Source organism: Brachyistius frenatus, unplaced genomic scaffold (assembly GCF_029030835.1).
Source record: "Brachyistius frenatus isolate BFR_SWC_R1_liver_20210118 unplaced genomic scaffold, ASM2903083v1 Contig_17, whole genome shotgun sequence".
Lineage (NCBI taxonomy): Eukaryota > Metazoa > Chordata > Actinopteri > Embiotocidae > Brachyistius > Brachyistius frenatus.
In genome coordinates this window covers 4,670,066-4,686,263 of record NW_027210616.1, presented here as the reverse complement: position 1 = coordinate 4,686,263, position 16,198 = coordinate 4,670,066, and the positions used below count along the sequence as shown (strand labels likewise).

Genomic DNA, 16,198 nt, shown 5'->3' with positions numbered 1-16,198 from the left:
TGATACCAACATGTGCTTGCGATATTTGTACTGTACAGGACGCATTTAAATGTCAACTGCATTATAGGAAGACAAGATAAGATAGCCATATGTGAAGAGATATGCATTAACAGGATGGATGAATGAGATCATTTTCTTGTTGGCTAAATCCAAATAAGAAATGCTAATCCCAGTTAGTTTGCTAAATGCTAAATGCATAATGCGTAATTATTATTATTGATAAAAAAAAAAAAAATGCAAAGGAATTTGAAAGGAACATCCTTTTATTGTACTCTCTGGCACCTGAAATTGAGTCACTGTGAAACAATGTTTTCACAAATGTTCACGACCACTTTAATAGCAGCAGCAGCTGGAAAGTGTTTGAAAGTGTTTGCAGTATTGCTGTGGTTACTCTTCACACATCCCAATAATAGACCTATAGTTGAAGTCGACACTGGGATTTCAGTGCACCTGCAGAGGAGTCTCATAAATAGGGCTCTGCGCAGTAGGTGGCACTGTTTGTGTGGCAGGGAGTGGATAATAATGTCAGGAGCAGGTAGATGTTTTGAATCAAGCAAAAGAGGGGGTGGGGAAAGGTGGGGTTGTTTCCGTTCAAAGCTGCCAAGTAGTCCAGTTGTAATTCACAGTGATCCCGAAAGGCTGCATTTATCCTGTTTGCTCTTTGCAGTGTGTGTCTGCGTGCATGCGTGTATCTTTGTGAGGACCAATCTGAGTTTTGATCTTCAGATAGAGGGTGTTTGTGGGAAGTGAAGACCATTTGGGCCGGATCTCACGTTCTGACACACTTTCAAAGGGCATTTTGACGGTTAAGACTTGACATTAGGTTACAAAATTAGGTCTACATTGGGGTTAGCCATTAGTTGTGATGGTCAAAGTTAGGGTAAGGGAGCTTGGGAATGCATTATGTCAATGCGTATCCTCACAAAGATAGCAGTGCAAATCTGTGTAATGAGGCTTAAATGGATAGCAGTGTTGTAATGAGCTTTGTGAAGTGATGAGTGGAACTTGGTTGTTAGAGTAAGTTGCCAGGAAGTAACAACCCTGTAAAATTAAGGATGAGAAACTAATCAAAAAAAGATGAGTCACAATATGCAACAGCCAAAACTAGAGCAAAACTATTGCCTGCATGAGAATACATTAAAGTGTAATATTTAGTTATATATGTATACATTTTATATGTAAACACTGTACAAAAAATCCCTACATGGTAAAACTTAATTTTAAAATTCCTAAAGACTAATGACTTAATATTTAACAGATGATTAAAACAGATGATTAAATAAGAGAAATCATATCATATATTTAAAATGACTTAAAGAAAATTCATTGTAGACAATCAGGGCAATGAATAGAAAAGTTACTTAGTTATAAAGTTATAAAGAAGCCCTTCCAATTTCAAAATAAGCAGAGTGTCTCATAACATTTGCTGCAGTTTTACAGTAATTTACAATGAACTGTATTTTTGAGCATTTTAGAGTGGTTCAGTCTGTAATTACCATAACAGTTATTTGTCTTTGGACTTAAAGAACTGATTATTTTATTGCCATAACTCTGATTTAAATGTCATCTTTTCACTAGTTTAAGATTGTTAAACCCAGTCAGAACAGTGAATGGTGTCTCCTCTAAGTGTACACTCTGGTGTAGCACTGTATGAGGGTTGCCAGCTCAGACGCTCTCTCTCTAGAGCCCATGGACCGCAGAAAACACTCACCCGTTGCTTTTTGTGACAACAAACGCTGCAGAACGCAACAAAGCAGTTAAAGCAACACTGCTGTTTGTGAATTTTTTAGGCCTTTAGAAACATCTTTTGTAGGCCTCTGTTTGAAGTGTTGGTGACATTTCTTGCCCCTGGTGTTCATTTTCTAGATAACTCTGCAGTTGCCTCTTTTGAGTGAAAGCTCCCCATAGTCACTGCGCTGGGTTGTTTTATTTTGCTGGAGTAAATCTGCAATTTCTCTGATGTTTTGAGTTGGCTCCCACAGACAAAATAGTGGTGACTCCTGTCATCACGGTGTAGAAGTTGCACTCAGTACAACTGTACAGGTATTTTATCTTTGAAGCTACATGTTTTGTTTTTTTACATGCTTACATCAGTGCACAAAGAGCAGTTTGTAAAAATATAGATAAATAAATCCATACATGGTTTTCTTTCAATTTTTATGATAAAATGTTTTTGATTTTTGATTTTGTTGTGGCTTTTTATCAAAAGAACAAAGATTCATATGTTTTCACTTCCTATGATAATGAGCATGAGACACATAGAAATAGCTGGAAATATTATAGTTCTTTTTTTCGGAACCTAAAAGAACCATGGGCGTTAGAAACAATTATTAAGTCATAAAAGGTACATTGCTTTACAAAAGTGTAATAGTGTATAAACTCATACAATTTAACACAGTGTATGTTTATACTGTTTCAGGGAGGTGCCGATTGGTAGCCTAATTCTCCTGATAAGACTACATTACTTTGTAACTTTGCCATTTTGAGTTTTTCCATTTTTTTTCCTATCAACCAAGAGCCTTACTAGTTGTAAATGAGTTTTATTTTTTTTTTTTTGATAAAGCAACTTTTGTTTGCTAAGGCATACTTTGGGCTCTAATGCCCTCAGCAGAGCTTCTATTGAGTATGTTTATTGCAGATGAATCACAATTTTGCAAAAATCCAAGCTGTGCAAATATTTCACACATGGGTTGAATCTGCATTAATAATAATAATAATAAATAAAATCCTGGAGGGACTGATTAATTATGTCCAACTCTTGGACCTGACAAAGCAGTGATAAGGTTTCTCTCCAGTTTCTGGCCAGTCTTAACTCCCAGTGAATATTTTGCCTCATTTAACAGGACAGGTGTGTTTCCTAACACATAAGTTTGTGTAACATTACATTATATTTGTTGGTGAAACAGTGATTAAAGCTAACTCATTGGCAAACCATTCATCCCTTAATAAACCCTAATTGTGATAGGTCAAATGTTCCTGCAATGAAGAAAATGTTAGTAATTGCACACATTGCTGTTTAGTTTTCTGCTCTCTTTATTGCCTCAGCAGTGATGTTGGAGCAGTATTTTTTTTTTCATTTGAACCCCTGCAATAAGTGTTTCAGAAGCGTTTGGTGTAATTATAAGTGTATTTTGCAGTTGGCAGACCTGTTGGTCAGGGGTTCATTGCTGCAATTCAGCAAACAGCCTTAGCGTTATAGTAACACTCACCCACCCCCCAATTTTGAAGTTGGCTGTCCTTTTAGTGTTGGCCTGAAATGGTGAACTGATGATGAGTTGCCGTGGCAACTTTGGTCCTGAAATAATCCCAGACTCTATTAACTTGGCATGTCGTAAGCATATTCTGCCTTTGAATTAATGATTGTCTACACAGGCCCTTACTGTTTTTTTGTTTTTTTTTAATGAAGCTCTCAGTATTCAAACCATCCTCAGCCTATTTCTCACTCAGTGAAGTAAACATGTTTTGTAAATACATGCATCTCTAGGAATGTAATGCAGCACTTTCTTAGTATATAATGGTCCTTCTTGTATACAATATTGAAGTTAGATATAAAAAATAAGTAGAGGTTTAAATACAACAGCGTTGTACCGCTTTTCAAGCGCTGTATTAAACTTTCCTACCAGCAAGGAGCAGAACATTTCTGACAAAATGAGTAATGAAGTTCGATCTTCACTCTACAGTGAATTGTCGTTTATCACAACCTGCCATGCCCACTACACCAGTCAATTAAGCAACTGTATGTAAATGTGTATTTATTTTTTTCCTGGATCAATGTGTGCTTTGCAATTAAATTATTTATGATTTATATTTACACAATTATTAAATTGGAAATCACTTATCTCTGTTTTGTTCATCACAAATTATTTCTAATCCAGGTGCTGGAGGCAAATTGCCCTGATGTGCAGAATGCACAATAAAATTGAGAAATGAATGACGTTCTCTGTATGTGATGATATGAGTCATCTTGGCTGCCAATCGAGAAACCGCACCAAGCTCCTCACAAATAAAGAGGCAGAAAAAACATGCGTGGCAGACACATTTTTTTGTTTTCACTAAGACTAAACAAAATGCAAGCTACGGTGTTAGTTAGTGTAATATAATGTGCTCTTGATAAATACATACATTTGCTTGCCATTGTGCCTGCCGGTTTGAAAGTGAGTGTGTGAGGGAGTTTTTTATTTATTTGTTTACATTTATCTACTTTTCTCTCCAGGTTAACACGGCCATGCATGAAGCTAAGCTGGTGGAGGAGTGTGATGAGCTAGTGGAGATCATCCGTCAGAGAAAACAGGTCATCGCTGTGAAGATCAAAGAGTCCAAGGTAAAGTATTAAAGTATTCCCAGGACGACTATAAACTGTTTTCATTTTTGTTCAAGCGCAGTCAAGAATATTTAAATTCAGCTGAAATTATTAAATTGGATGGCTTCAGCAACTTAAAGTTACAGTGACTGTTTTTGTCTATTAAGGGAGACATGATAAGAGACTAATCATTTTGCAATTTAATTGTCTGAAAACTTATAGCTACCCAGTCAGTGAGGGATTCGTTATTCTTAACAACTAGTTGCCTGTCTTTACACCTCCAGCAGACATAATGCAACGTTATCATCCCGTTGGAGTTTTGTTTCTCATAACCTGAATTGTTTAAGTTGAATATTGTCGTGTGTGAGCAGTGTGTAGGATTTACTGGCATTTCATGGTGAGTTTGCAGATTGCAACCAATTGAATATCCTTCACTTCACCCTCCAACAGAAAGTGGCGTTGAAACTTGCGAAAAACACACAAGTTCCTCTACAGACTCAGTGCTTGGTTTGTCCCCTCTGGACTGCTGTAGAAACATGGCGGCCTGCATGGAAGAGGGCTCACTCCCTATGTATATGTGAAGGGTTCACTCTAAGGTTCTGAAAACACAACAATTCTTAGTTTAAAGTTATTATATACTAATTCGTATTCTTAAATCTTATACACTGAACCATTAAACACCCGAGAAATGATCTGCTAGTTACCATCTCGTTGTCAACTTTGTCTGCTGGGTAGCATACATTCAGGTCTTCAGTTTTTCCCTGAAAAATCCCACCTGAAGCTGGATATGGTGTTGATCCTTGTGGTGAAGGAGAACCAGGTAGTATATCGATCTCTGTATACACTTAAACCAAAACAATGAGCTAAAAGTGGCTAAATATCTCCATAGACGGAAGTGGCATTTGTCATCAGGAGCAATCAATTTGATATTGAACATAATAAATGTATTAAGTGTTTATGTAAAAACTATTGATTAATGCAGTTTAGAACAAAGAGATGTTGAGTTCATATTATTTTTGATTCATTCATTTTACACTAATTCACTTATTGTTCTTTGAAGCAGGCAAAATGGCAATTACTCAGTCCGCTGTGGTTTTGTACTGGAGAATGAACATGAGAGCAGCAGTCCCCAGAATATACTTCTGAGACTACTTCTGTATTTGTCCGCTTGTTCACCCAGACACACATCGTATACAGGCTTCAGGAGAAATGAAAATGAATTGAAAAAAAAAAAAAAAACAAGTGAGGAAAAAGAGAGAGCACCAAAGGCCTCCCTCACATGAAAGCAGCCAACCTGAATGTGTCTGGAGAAAACCTGAGGTGGCAGGAAAGACTGTTCTGAACCGTCTGGAGTCCAGGACTCATTGCACAAACAGCTGTGTCTGTGGGGGTGTATGTGTGTACACTACACGCGCCCATGTGTATATGGGTGGAGCCCCATGATAACCTGGGGCTTCAAGACAGAGACCCTCCCAGAGGTGAAGTTTTTAAGTGCTCGTGGAGGATTCGCTGAGCGTTGTCGAGAGATGAAAGATTTCCAAACACTTAACGCGAAGTAGGTATGTGTGTGTTCAGGTGTGTGAATGAGAGAGAGGAAGTGGGTCAGAGTGTGTCCGCAGTGATTGCAGACAAAGAGCAAGGCTTGTTCTCCTGAGAGTCTGGGTCTGTAAAAGGCTGTCTAGCAGAGGATAGAGCAGTGAAATGCAGGAGACGGAGGTAAAAAGGTAGCACGTGTAAAATAGCACAGCTTCCCTTGAAGGGTCAAAGAAAACGAATCAAATGCGCTGAGTAACTCAAGTAAATGCAGATGCGTTAAAATGGAAGTCAGCTGGAAAGACAGTGGTGGACAGAGACAATATTTATATTTCACACAGCCATTGTTAGGAAAGCCCAGCTCATTTTATGCATTTGAACAAACTCCTGATGCGCTCTCCTGTTGAGGACAGACTCAGACAGGAAAGTGTTCAGAGGTGACTCTGCAGCAGAATAACAGGATTATGCAGGATTGATCACGGTGAGCAGAGCCGTTAAAGGTGCTCCCATTCTCCTCTTAACGAGTTCGGTATCTCGCAAAGGAGACTCAGCAGTCATGCTTAATCTCTCCCTGCCCAAACAAAACACACACTATTCCCACGGCCTGATGTGTGTGAGTGTTTTCATCATATGACCGCATGTCTTCCATGTCCTCCATTATCATTCGGAACACTATTTCAACTCCTTTCCAGCCTAGAGGATTAACAACTCAAATCCCTTTTTGGGTTTTTAACTATTTCCACTTTATGTTTAAAAACAACTTTGTCTTTGACGATCTGTTTTGTCCTTTTTAACTTCCTTTTAACAAACTTATGGAAGTTAGAGACTCTTCAACAGCATTAGTTTAAATGCCTAAAAACAACCTTTCTTTACATTTACTTGAAAAGTGTCTCTTGTGGTTGTATAATTTATGTCTCTCAAAAGGCCATGCAAATAACACTGGATACGCTAACCTGCTGATGGTGCCGGTCAGGGAAGATGGATGGGCAAACATTTTCATCCATACTGAGGGAAAATATGACAAATTGCTGCTTTGGACTTTAAATAGTCTGCACTTATATAACACCTTTTTACCTTTTTTGCATTCCATTTACACACACACACAGAGCTTTGTTCTGGTCCAGCTCATATTCATGCTCATTTGATTTAAAGGAACCAAGTCCAAAATGCTACCAAAGATACAAAACAATTGACAGATAACAGTTCATGCAACAAGAGCTGGATTTATTTGTTGTTTAACTTTTTGAATTCATGTTAAAACCACACATCGTCTTTCACAAAATAGTGTCTTTGTTCCATTTGCTTTCAGACTACAAACAAATCATGCAAAAGTTTACTTGGAACTGGAAGAAAGACAGAAAATTTGGTCCAGGACAGTTATTTGTGTGCACCTATTTGGAACAGCAGACACAAGTAAGATTGAGCTTTCAACAGATTTGCTTGCTCATAATTAAATAATAGTTCCTTCAAAATGTACTTTGTGCACTTGCAAAAAATACTGTCGTGTGCTCAAATCTACTGTTGTGCACTGAGGTAATGCAACCTGACAGAACAGATTTAAGCCTATTTTCATAACCCAATACAAGGCTGAAGAACAAATTGAAATACTGATTGGCGGGCAGTACCAAATTTAAGGTTTGATTAAAGACGGTTTAATTTCAGTTCTAAATGAGGCCGTCTTCACACGAGGTGAGAATCCCACACACAGACCGTGCCAGACTGTGTCCATTATTTTGAGGGAGAGGAGTAATCATCACTAAAATTGTTGTTTGCCGCATATGTATGCCAAATAATAACCCATCCATTAAACCCATCTCGTCTGTCCTCTCTTTGCAGTCAACAACCTGCTCAAATGTCATTTATAGTGACAACAGATTATGGTGGACTTACTGGAAGAGCAGCTGAGACGTCAATTGAAAACTCCATTAAGTCTCCAGCTTAGAGAGGCTTCTACTCGCAGCGGCTTTTCCACCAGTAGAGAAAGCGAGTGGACATTAGATACTGTTTTGATTCTTTGAGAGCTTTTGATGGCAAGCTCTTAACCAACTGTCACCTAGCGTGGGTTTTTTGGGGGGATGTTTTTGCATAATTCAAGCCTGGCAAGCAAAACTGTGTCGCTAAAAATACACATGACTAATATTTAAAGCACACTGACAATTTTGAATGTTGTCTCTGCTCGTTTCAGTTCAGTTTTGTGTGTATCAATTCAAATTGGAAATGATTTTGTTTTCAAACAACAAAGCTTACCTACTTCACTGTTTGACAAAAATTTATGGAGGCTTCATTTAATCATTATTTCAAAATGCCATCCACACTATTTTGTTCTGCAGCTCACCTGTTGTTGACAATCTCAGGGCTCACAAGCTGCTTACTGTTTGTTACTTACTGTGGAGTTTCATCAAACTAACTTCATTTCCAGAATCAGGACATGAGACGAATTGAAGATAAATAGATTACTTTAATTTCAAATTAGCATAGAACGGCTTCCTTATGTACAGTCAGAAATTACGTTACAGCACAAATGTTGACAAATTACAGTCAAAAGGGGCTGCACACAAAAGTGTGTGTGCTTGTGTCTGAACCCTGACCTTGTCAGGAGTCCGGTTTTTTCCTCTGTTTTGCCCCGATCACCTCTCCGCCTGTGTCCCCTGTCTGCTTGTCTGTGGCCACGCCCCTCACCTCCTGTGGCCACGCCCCTCACCGGTCCCAGCAGATGCAGCCACTCACCCCTGATCACCACCTGCAGGTGTGCTGCATCTCCCTGATCACCTCCCCGGACTATATGTAACCTGCCCCTGCACTACTCTGATTGTCGGTTAATTTTTGTTAGTCACCCGTCCGTCCGCTCTCCGTCAGTCCTGTTCCCGTTCCTCCGGCCGCTGTGCCTCCTGCGGATATTCCCTGTCAAAGTCACCAGTCGGTGGAGTTGCCCTCCCGACTCGGAGGATAGTTGACGCCGTCCCTTCCGCTGGTCTGCCTGCTGCCATGTCATCCGTGTCCCCATGGAGCAGTCGGTCGAGTTGCCCTCCCGACTGGAAGCAAGTGGACACGATAGGTGCCACCTTTTGGTTTGTTTGTTTTTTGTTTATTACAATAAAGACTGTACTTTGGAACTTATACCTCGAGTCTGTGAACTTGCATTTGGGTCCTTGTAAACAACCCCACATAACAGACCTGACTGATTGGCCTGCCTCTTGATGCACACAGCAAGGTTATTTGTGATGAGGATGAAGCAAATTAACATGAGTATGTGACCCAACATCATTTTCTGCTTGGATTTCAGGGCGCTGTATGGCTCCAGCAGTCTGTTCTGGTTTGTCTGAGACATGCAGGGGGATACAGTAGATGTGTTTACTACGTGTTCACAAAGCTAACTCAACGCAACTGTGGTTTGGTTGGTTAAGGCAAGACCACTGCAACCTGCAACCAGTAGTTTTTAGTCTGTTTCTGCAAAACCTTTTTCTTAGGATTTTCCTCTTTACAGGTCCCATATTATACACCTTTCTGGTGTTTTATTTGCAGTCTTAATGTCAATAGGAAGATATGTTTAGCGGTTTTAACCGCCCCGCTATAGTTTTACATCTCTCTTAAGCTCTCTGGAGCCTGTCTTTTGATTGGCTGACTCTTTTCTGAGTGACACACGCCCAGGCCAATCTAATGGTTTTGTAGCTTGCTAGCTTCGAGATGAAATGACCGCTCAGTGTTTTCTTCCTCATAAAAGTTGGCCTGTGCCGAGGGCAGATGTATAACATGAGCACGGGTTTGTGACAAAACAAACTTGTGGCAGTCCAAGCAGCTTCTCCAAGTTGCTATATACGAGATGTGTACGTTTCTCTGTGGACTGAGTGTTTTGACACTTTTCTAGTGTTTAGTTATTTATTTAGACCTGCTTTACAATTAAAAAAAAGAAATGGATGTCTGAAATTTTCCAATATGGGCCCTTTAATAGACAAACGCAGACATTTATGACAGCGCAGAAAGCTGTACCTCATGCTCTGACGGTTATTATATCAGATCCAACAATCCATTATGCTATTCATCTTTGCCCTTCTCTTTTGCAAGATAGTTAAAAGGTCAGTGTGGGAATAAAGGGGCAATCGGCTAACTTCACCTCCGACCCCGTGAAGAGCCTCTGTCCTATTTGCTGCATTCCTTGTGTCTTCCTGTCTTCCTGTCTGTGCCTGTGTCTATGTCACAGTGTCTGTGATCGGGCTTCTGCTCGGAGTCTACAAGTTTATTATTGAGTGTTTTCAGCCGTCAGATACACGGAGTACGAAGTAGTTCCATGTGTGGGAAGTTTTATGGGAGAAAGGGCAACATTTTAGGCTTGGCTAACTATAAAATAACATTTATGCAGAACGTTTTTCCTCTTTTCATCAACTCTACATAAACGGTAATTTCCTCTGCTCACTGTTTCTGCAAGATGTGATTTCTCTGACAACATAATATTTGATCAGTCTTCAGCATATTCAGTATCTAGCCAAGATTCCTGCAGAGTTTGTGTTTGTTTGTGTTTGTTTATTCATCTACAGTAATAAAACTGCAGCCACCAACAGTCAGTAAATCACTAGTTGTTGGTTTCCTCTAGCAGGAATCACCTCAGAGGGTGCCATCAAATCTGACTTTATGTTAATATGTTGTTGCAATTTGGCAGCAAAGCTTGATTGTATTTTGTGGAAGTGTGGACATATTTGTGGATAAGGGACTGTCACAATGATGAATACCTCCGACTGAATTCATTGGACTGCAGTTGAGATGCAGCTGGAGGTAGAGGCAGTTCTGAGGCACTTTTTTCATGAATTTGTGCAGTGGAAGGAACGAGTTGCCCTGAGCAAATAGAAAGTTATTTTCAGTCACAGAAGATGAACGTAAAAGATCAATAACACCGGAGAACTACTTTTGTATGAGTTTTGAAAGTGGGGATGAAAGATGGGTTGTAGCTAAAAATTCCTGCATAGTAAAAGAATGTGAATGTTACATTTGTGAAACTTTTACTAGACCAGGTAATATAAAGCTGGTATTGTTGTCTGTGTTAATGAAAAGTCTGGTTATCAGAACAGCGATGTACTCCATCAAAGCTCAGGTTCTGTGAATAACTATAAATCGTGTGTCACAACATAGCAACAAGGGATGGGATCTTCCATCTGTGGATGAACCGTCTGCTCAGTATTCCGCTTTCAAATGACTGTGCATAGATTAATGACATGCTTCCTTTACCTGGCAGAGTTCCCAATGCACGTTATTTTCTTTTCTTTTCTTTTTTTTTTTTGAACAAGTTCCACAGAGAATGTTTTTCGTAGTTCTCCTGTTTGTACTGTAGCATTTAATCTCTGAGCGCTGATGTTTTACCAGAGCCTGGCAGTAATGTTCCTTCTTGTGCTCCTTTTAGTGTTTAATGGTGGTTGGAAAAAAAACTTTTAGGTGCATTACCACCACCTTTTGACAGCACTAATGCTTTGCTACCAGTTACTGGTAAAAACAAGGGAAGTAAGATGATTTTCGCATTAGCTATATTATTTTTAACAACTGTTCAAAAATCACGATTCCTACTGTGTTTGTGTTTATTTCAGGTTATGAAACTTCGCAAGTTGGCTCAGCAGATTGCAAACTGCCGCCAGTGTCTGGAGCGCTCGAGTGCCCTCATCACACAGGCTGAACAGAGTTTGAAGGAGAACGACCACGCCCGCTTCCTCCAGACTGCCAGAAATGTAGCAGAGAGGTGCGTGATATAGTGCTTGGACTTTTACACATCTGCACATACTGACAATAAGGTAGAAAATGTAGTATACCTGTACATTCAGTAAAACATTTTAACAATATTTTTGAAACTACACACAATAGTCTTCTGACATTTGTTGTTCTGTATTAATCCATCTCCTTTTTTCTGCTAGTAGCCCTCAATCTTAACAGCAGCACATGTCCTGTAAACCAGTTTGTTGCCACAAGAGACTGATTTCTTTTCATTTTATTCATTAGAATTATAAACAAGAGGAGAGTTTCGACAAGTCATCCTGGCTTTTATTTCTCTAGCATACTTGCATTGTGTTGCGGGCTACATATTTAAACTGGTTTTTAATGTATCTGACAATACAACTTTGACCATTTCAATCAAACTCTCTGCTCTGCAATGAATTTGCTTCTGTTCGATTTTTGCTTCTGTGAAACCCGGTGAAGGGCTGCTGGTGAAATCAGTATTATATCAAACGTCTCCGGCCCTTGCAATCAATGTCAGGCCTCTGTTGAAAATCATCTATCATTTAAGGGCCAGCACTGCAGCTTTTCTCTCCACCTTCGTACTTCTGTAATGCCATCATCCCTTCCTCCTGCCGCAGGCCGTTAGCCTTTTCGCTGTCTCTTTTACAGACAAAGACCTTTGCAAAATCTGCAGCTAGCGCAGCATCTTTTTTTGGCCCCAGCTCCAGTGTTTATTTGTAGGACCTGGCGAGCAGTTTATTGACTGACTGATTTCTCCTCACTGAGGAACAAAAGTCTTAAGGACTGTGCTCCACTCTGCACTGCTGTGTAACCCTGCCAGCACTGTGGTTCAGGCTGGCTCCTGCCACAGACATCTTACTAATGTTCATAGCAGAAGTAGGTGCAAATTTCCACACAACTGTAGAGACTGTGGAGTAAGTGTGTCAATGTGTGTCTGGTTTGTCTGTGTTTTGACATCACCGAGGTCGAAATACTGTTTGTTTAAGACTACACATTTTCTTTTTGTATTCTTTTACATTCTACTTTCATTTTACTCATCTATATTTTCTCTCTCACCTTTTCCTGTCACTGATGATGTCTCCCATCTCTCCCTTTTGTCACCTCACTTGCTTCACTTCTCCCTATACATTTTTTCATCACCTTTCGTCTTTCTTTGCTCCTCCCCTTTTTGTCCCATTCATCCCCTTGTCTGACCTCTTGTCCCTCCTTTCGCTGCCTCACATTTTTACCCTTCTGCTGACATTTCCTTTGCTCAACCCCATGTCCCGACCACTCTAAAGGGTTGCCATGGCGACGGCCTCCTCCCAAGTACTCATCCCCGATGTCAATTTGAATGAGGCGTTCGACAACTTTGCGCTTGACTTCTCCCGAGAGAAGAAGATTCTGGAAGGACTAGATTACCTAACAGGTGAGCATTGCATCTGTCTGGTCTTCAATGTACACTTTAATTATGGACAGTAGATCCTGCTGTTGTCATGAGAAAATCTTAAGTGTCATTTCTTGGTTGATTAAATGTTTTAAAGAAAAACAAACAGTTCTCTGTGGGTTAATTCAATTATCAGCCCCTGTGACATAGTAAACTCATTAGATATCCTTACAAACGAGTTAAACATCATTATTCTAAGCGGTCGATAAGGACATAATACACAAGCATTTCCATGAAGTGGTATTAAATACTACAAAATGTGAAATATTACTGGTATATTTCCAGCCACCAGATGGTATAAACATTATTCAGCCTTCAGCGAGCTATTTGACAGACGTTTCGTCTCCACTCCTTTTATAGATGGACTTTATGCAAATTTTAAGTGTGACACTTTATCTGTCTTAGAATTTCATCTATATTTAAAATGTAAAAATGAATTACCATTTATAACTTTTATTTCATGTTGTCATGTTGTTTTGTAGCTCCCAACCCGCCATCCATAAGAGACGAGCTGTGCACCGCCTCCCACGACACCATCACTGTTCACTGGACGTCAGAGGACGAGTTCAGCGTCACTTCCTATGAGCTGCAGTACACCATCTACACAGGCCAGACAAATTTCATCAGTGAGTCAAGTGCACCCACACACACACACACACACACACACACACATATACAATACACATGTATAGTAAATTATAAAATAATATCTGTAGCCCACTGTAGATCACAAGCAATTATTATCAGAGAACAGAAAGAACTTCACATTCACTCAGTTTGAGATTAATTTCAGCAGCAAGAGGCAACCTCACAAATTTGTATTTAATGTTTAGCTAAGAGGTTGTGTTTAAATATCTTTAAAAAAAATAATAATTTGATGGAGAATTAGGAAATATTTGGGTTGTTTTTTATGTGGTTTACAGAGGAAATAGTTTCATGCTATCGTAGCAACTCTGCCACAGAGTAGCCTTACAGTCACCAACGGTAACAACCGATTAAAACCATCTACACATGACTCAGACTTGTCACTAGCATTTAGGCTACTGCTATATCATAAGACCAAATACCTGCAAGGTATCAACAAACATTTAACAATCCTTGTCTGATGTAAAGTGAACAATTGTTTAAGTCATTTAAAACTGGTTTCTTTTGACTCACAAAGGCACACAAATATAGTGTAATAAACAAGTGTGCAAACATGTGAGATTGCCCATTTATCACTAGTCTTCAGTACGATAAGAATCCCTCCGTGTTTAACATTAAAAAAAAAAGATACATATCTGCACCTACACACATTCACGCACAAACCCGAAAGAAGCACAAAGAAACAGCCCATTCCCACTGACCGCTCTGCTGTTACAGACAGAAATAAAATGACACAATACTTTCAGAATTCCTCAGTCTGGTTTTCATTAGATCAATACTTTATACAAACTGTGTTGCATAACCTAGATTTTCTGTCCAGCTCAAGTCTTTGTTGTCCTCCATGCTCACATTCATAGATAGAGCTGAGTTATCAAGACTACTCATTATAAAATATAGGACATACAGTTCAAACTGTGACACAAGGGGATGCTTCAGACCGATTCATGGTTTAGTGTCTGATTTTTGCTGAAGCAGTGTGAAAACTTGGCAGACACAAAAAATGTAAACGTAATGCCCTTTTTAAAACTCCCCCTTCCTCATAGCTGTTTAATTTTTGTTTCAGGCCCATAAAAACAGCATGATTTATATTTTAGATATTTGCAAGCATTGTATTGCTAGAACAATGTCCAATGTAACATTTGTTTTCTATAGCTACCATTTACTGATGTCCCCTAAATGCCTCAAATGATACCACATTTAGATAACACATGCACAAAATATTCCTGAACAGGATTGTATGCATTTACCAACAATCTGGCTTCCATTAGCTAATCAGCAAAATTGCCGATCTGGCTATTTCTATACAAATGAAGGGAAAGAATGTCCACTGTGGATGAGAAGACAAACAGGAGAACAAGTGAAAATCAGAGTGGATAATGGGTAGATAAGGGAGGAGAGAATTACCACTTACTGATATGAGGAGAATGCGATTAATGTACATAATCGTTCACATTCAAGCATGTACTCTGTCTCTCTCACACACGCACTCGCACGCACGCACACACACACACACACACACACACACACACACACACACACACACACACACACACACACACACACACACACACACACACCTGTGCCTCTCTATTCTTTTCATCCCCTCTCTGATCCTTTCATCAGCTCCTCTTCTCTCCTCTGTGTAGCCTAACATTTCTCCATCTAACCATGCAACTCAAGTGCCCCAGCCATTTGAAACATCAGGATACATTTCAGCTAAGATAGACTGAATGACTCAGATATTCAGCAGTGTGCTGCCACAGAGTCCTCAGAGATTCATAAGAGAAACTGAGAAAGAGAGAAACCCATTTAGCCTGCTATGGCACTTGAGTTTGTACCATAGTATGTTTCTCAAACTTTCCCAGTGGCTAAATGCTCCCACTTGAGTCCCATCCTGTGTGTCTCAGTATTTTTTCTCGCCTGCACACATCCTCAACCCTCCCATGGGGAGCAGGGTTGTGGGGTCTTGTGAACCCCGCCTTTGCCGGATCATCCAAGCAAAGCAGCAGAAAATTGAATCAGCAACACCATGGAGAAATGTAAGCAGAGTCACAAAGCCAAAAATTACTGCAAGTAAGGACATATTGTATTGTGAGTGTGTTGCTGCTCTCTGTGGCAGACAGCAGCTACACATTTACAAATGTGGCATGTCTAATGTTGTTGACCCACTTCTTTATCTGCCAACTGACATCCCAGATTTTCCACTTATGCATTTACTTCGTCATTAATACTTGTTTTCTATTTTACTTTCTGACCAGACGTCACAGTTAAACCTTCTATTTTGTGTTAACTGCTATTTTATGATGTTGGTGCTTGTAATATCTGTTGATTTAGATATTAAGCCGTCAGAGTTGATTTACACTTTTTTGAAGTTAACACTGATGTAAATACTTTTTTATATATACTTGGTAACTAAATGCGACATCCAAATAATTTCATCTGTAACACTATGAGATAGTGTTGTGCCATAAGTGATCTGTCATTATTTGCTAACACAGATTTAATTAGGACTGCCCCCTGAAAGTCGATGAGTCAAATCATTTGTCAGAAGTCGCCCGAGATTCTTTAAGTCGAGGAGT

The 16,198-nt window shown here is 39.6% G+C and overlaps 1 protein-coding gene across 4 annotated transcripts in view; it reads left to right on the top strand.

Annotated features, from left to right (window-relative positions):
- The window catches only part of mid2 (midline 2), a 152,225-nt gene that overhangs the window by 113,254 nt on the left and 22,773 nt on the right, over positions 1-16,198 (top strand). For all 4 annotated transcript variants that reach the window (XM_069694502.1, XM_069694503.1, XM_069694501.1 and 1 more), the window contains 4 exons: positions 4,214-4,321; positions 11,404-11,552; positions 12,829-12,956; positions 13,457-13,600. In XM_069694502.1, coding sequence (XP_069550603.1) covers positions 4,214-4,321; positions 11,404-11,552; positions 12,829-12,956; positions 13,457-13,600 — 529 coding nt within the window. The remainder of the gene's footprint in view (positions 1-4,213; positions 4,322-11,403; positions 11,553-12,828; positions 12,957-13,456; positions 13,601-16,198) is intronic.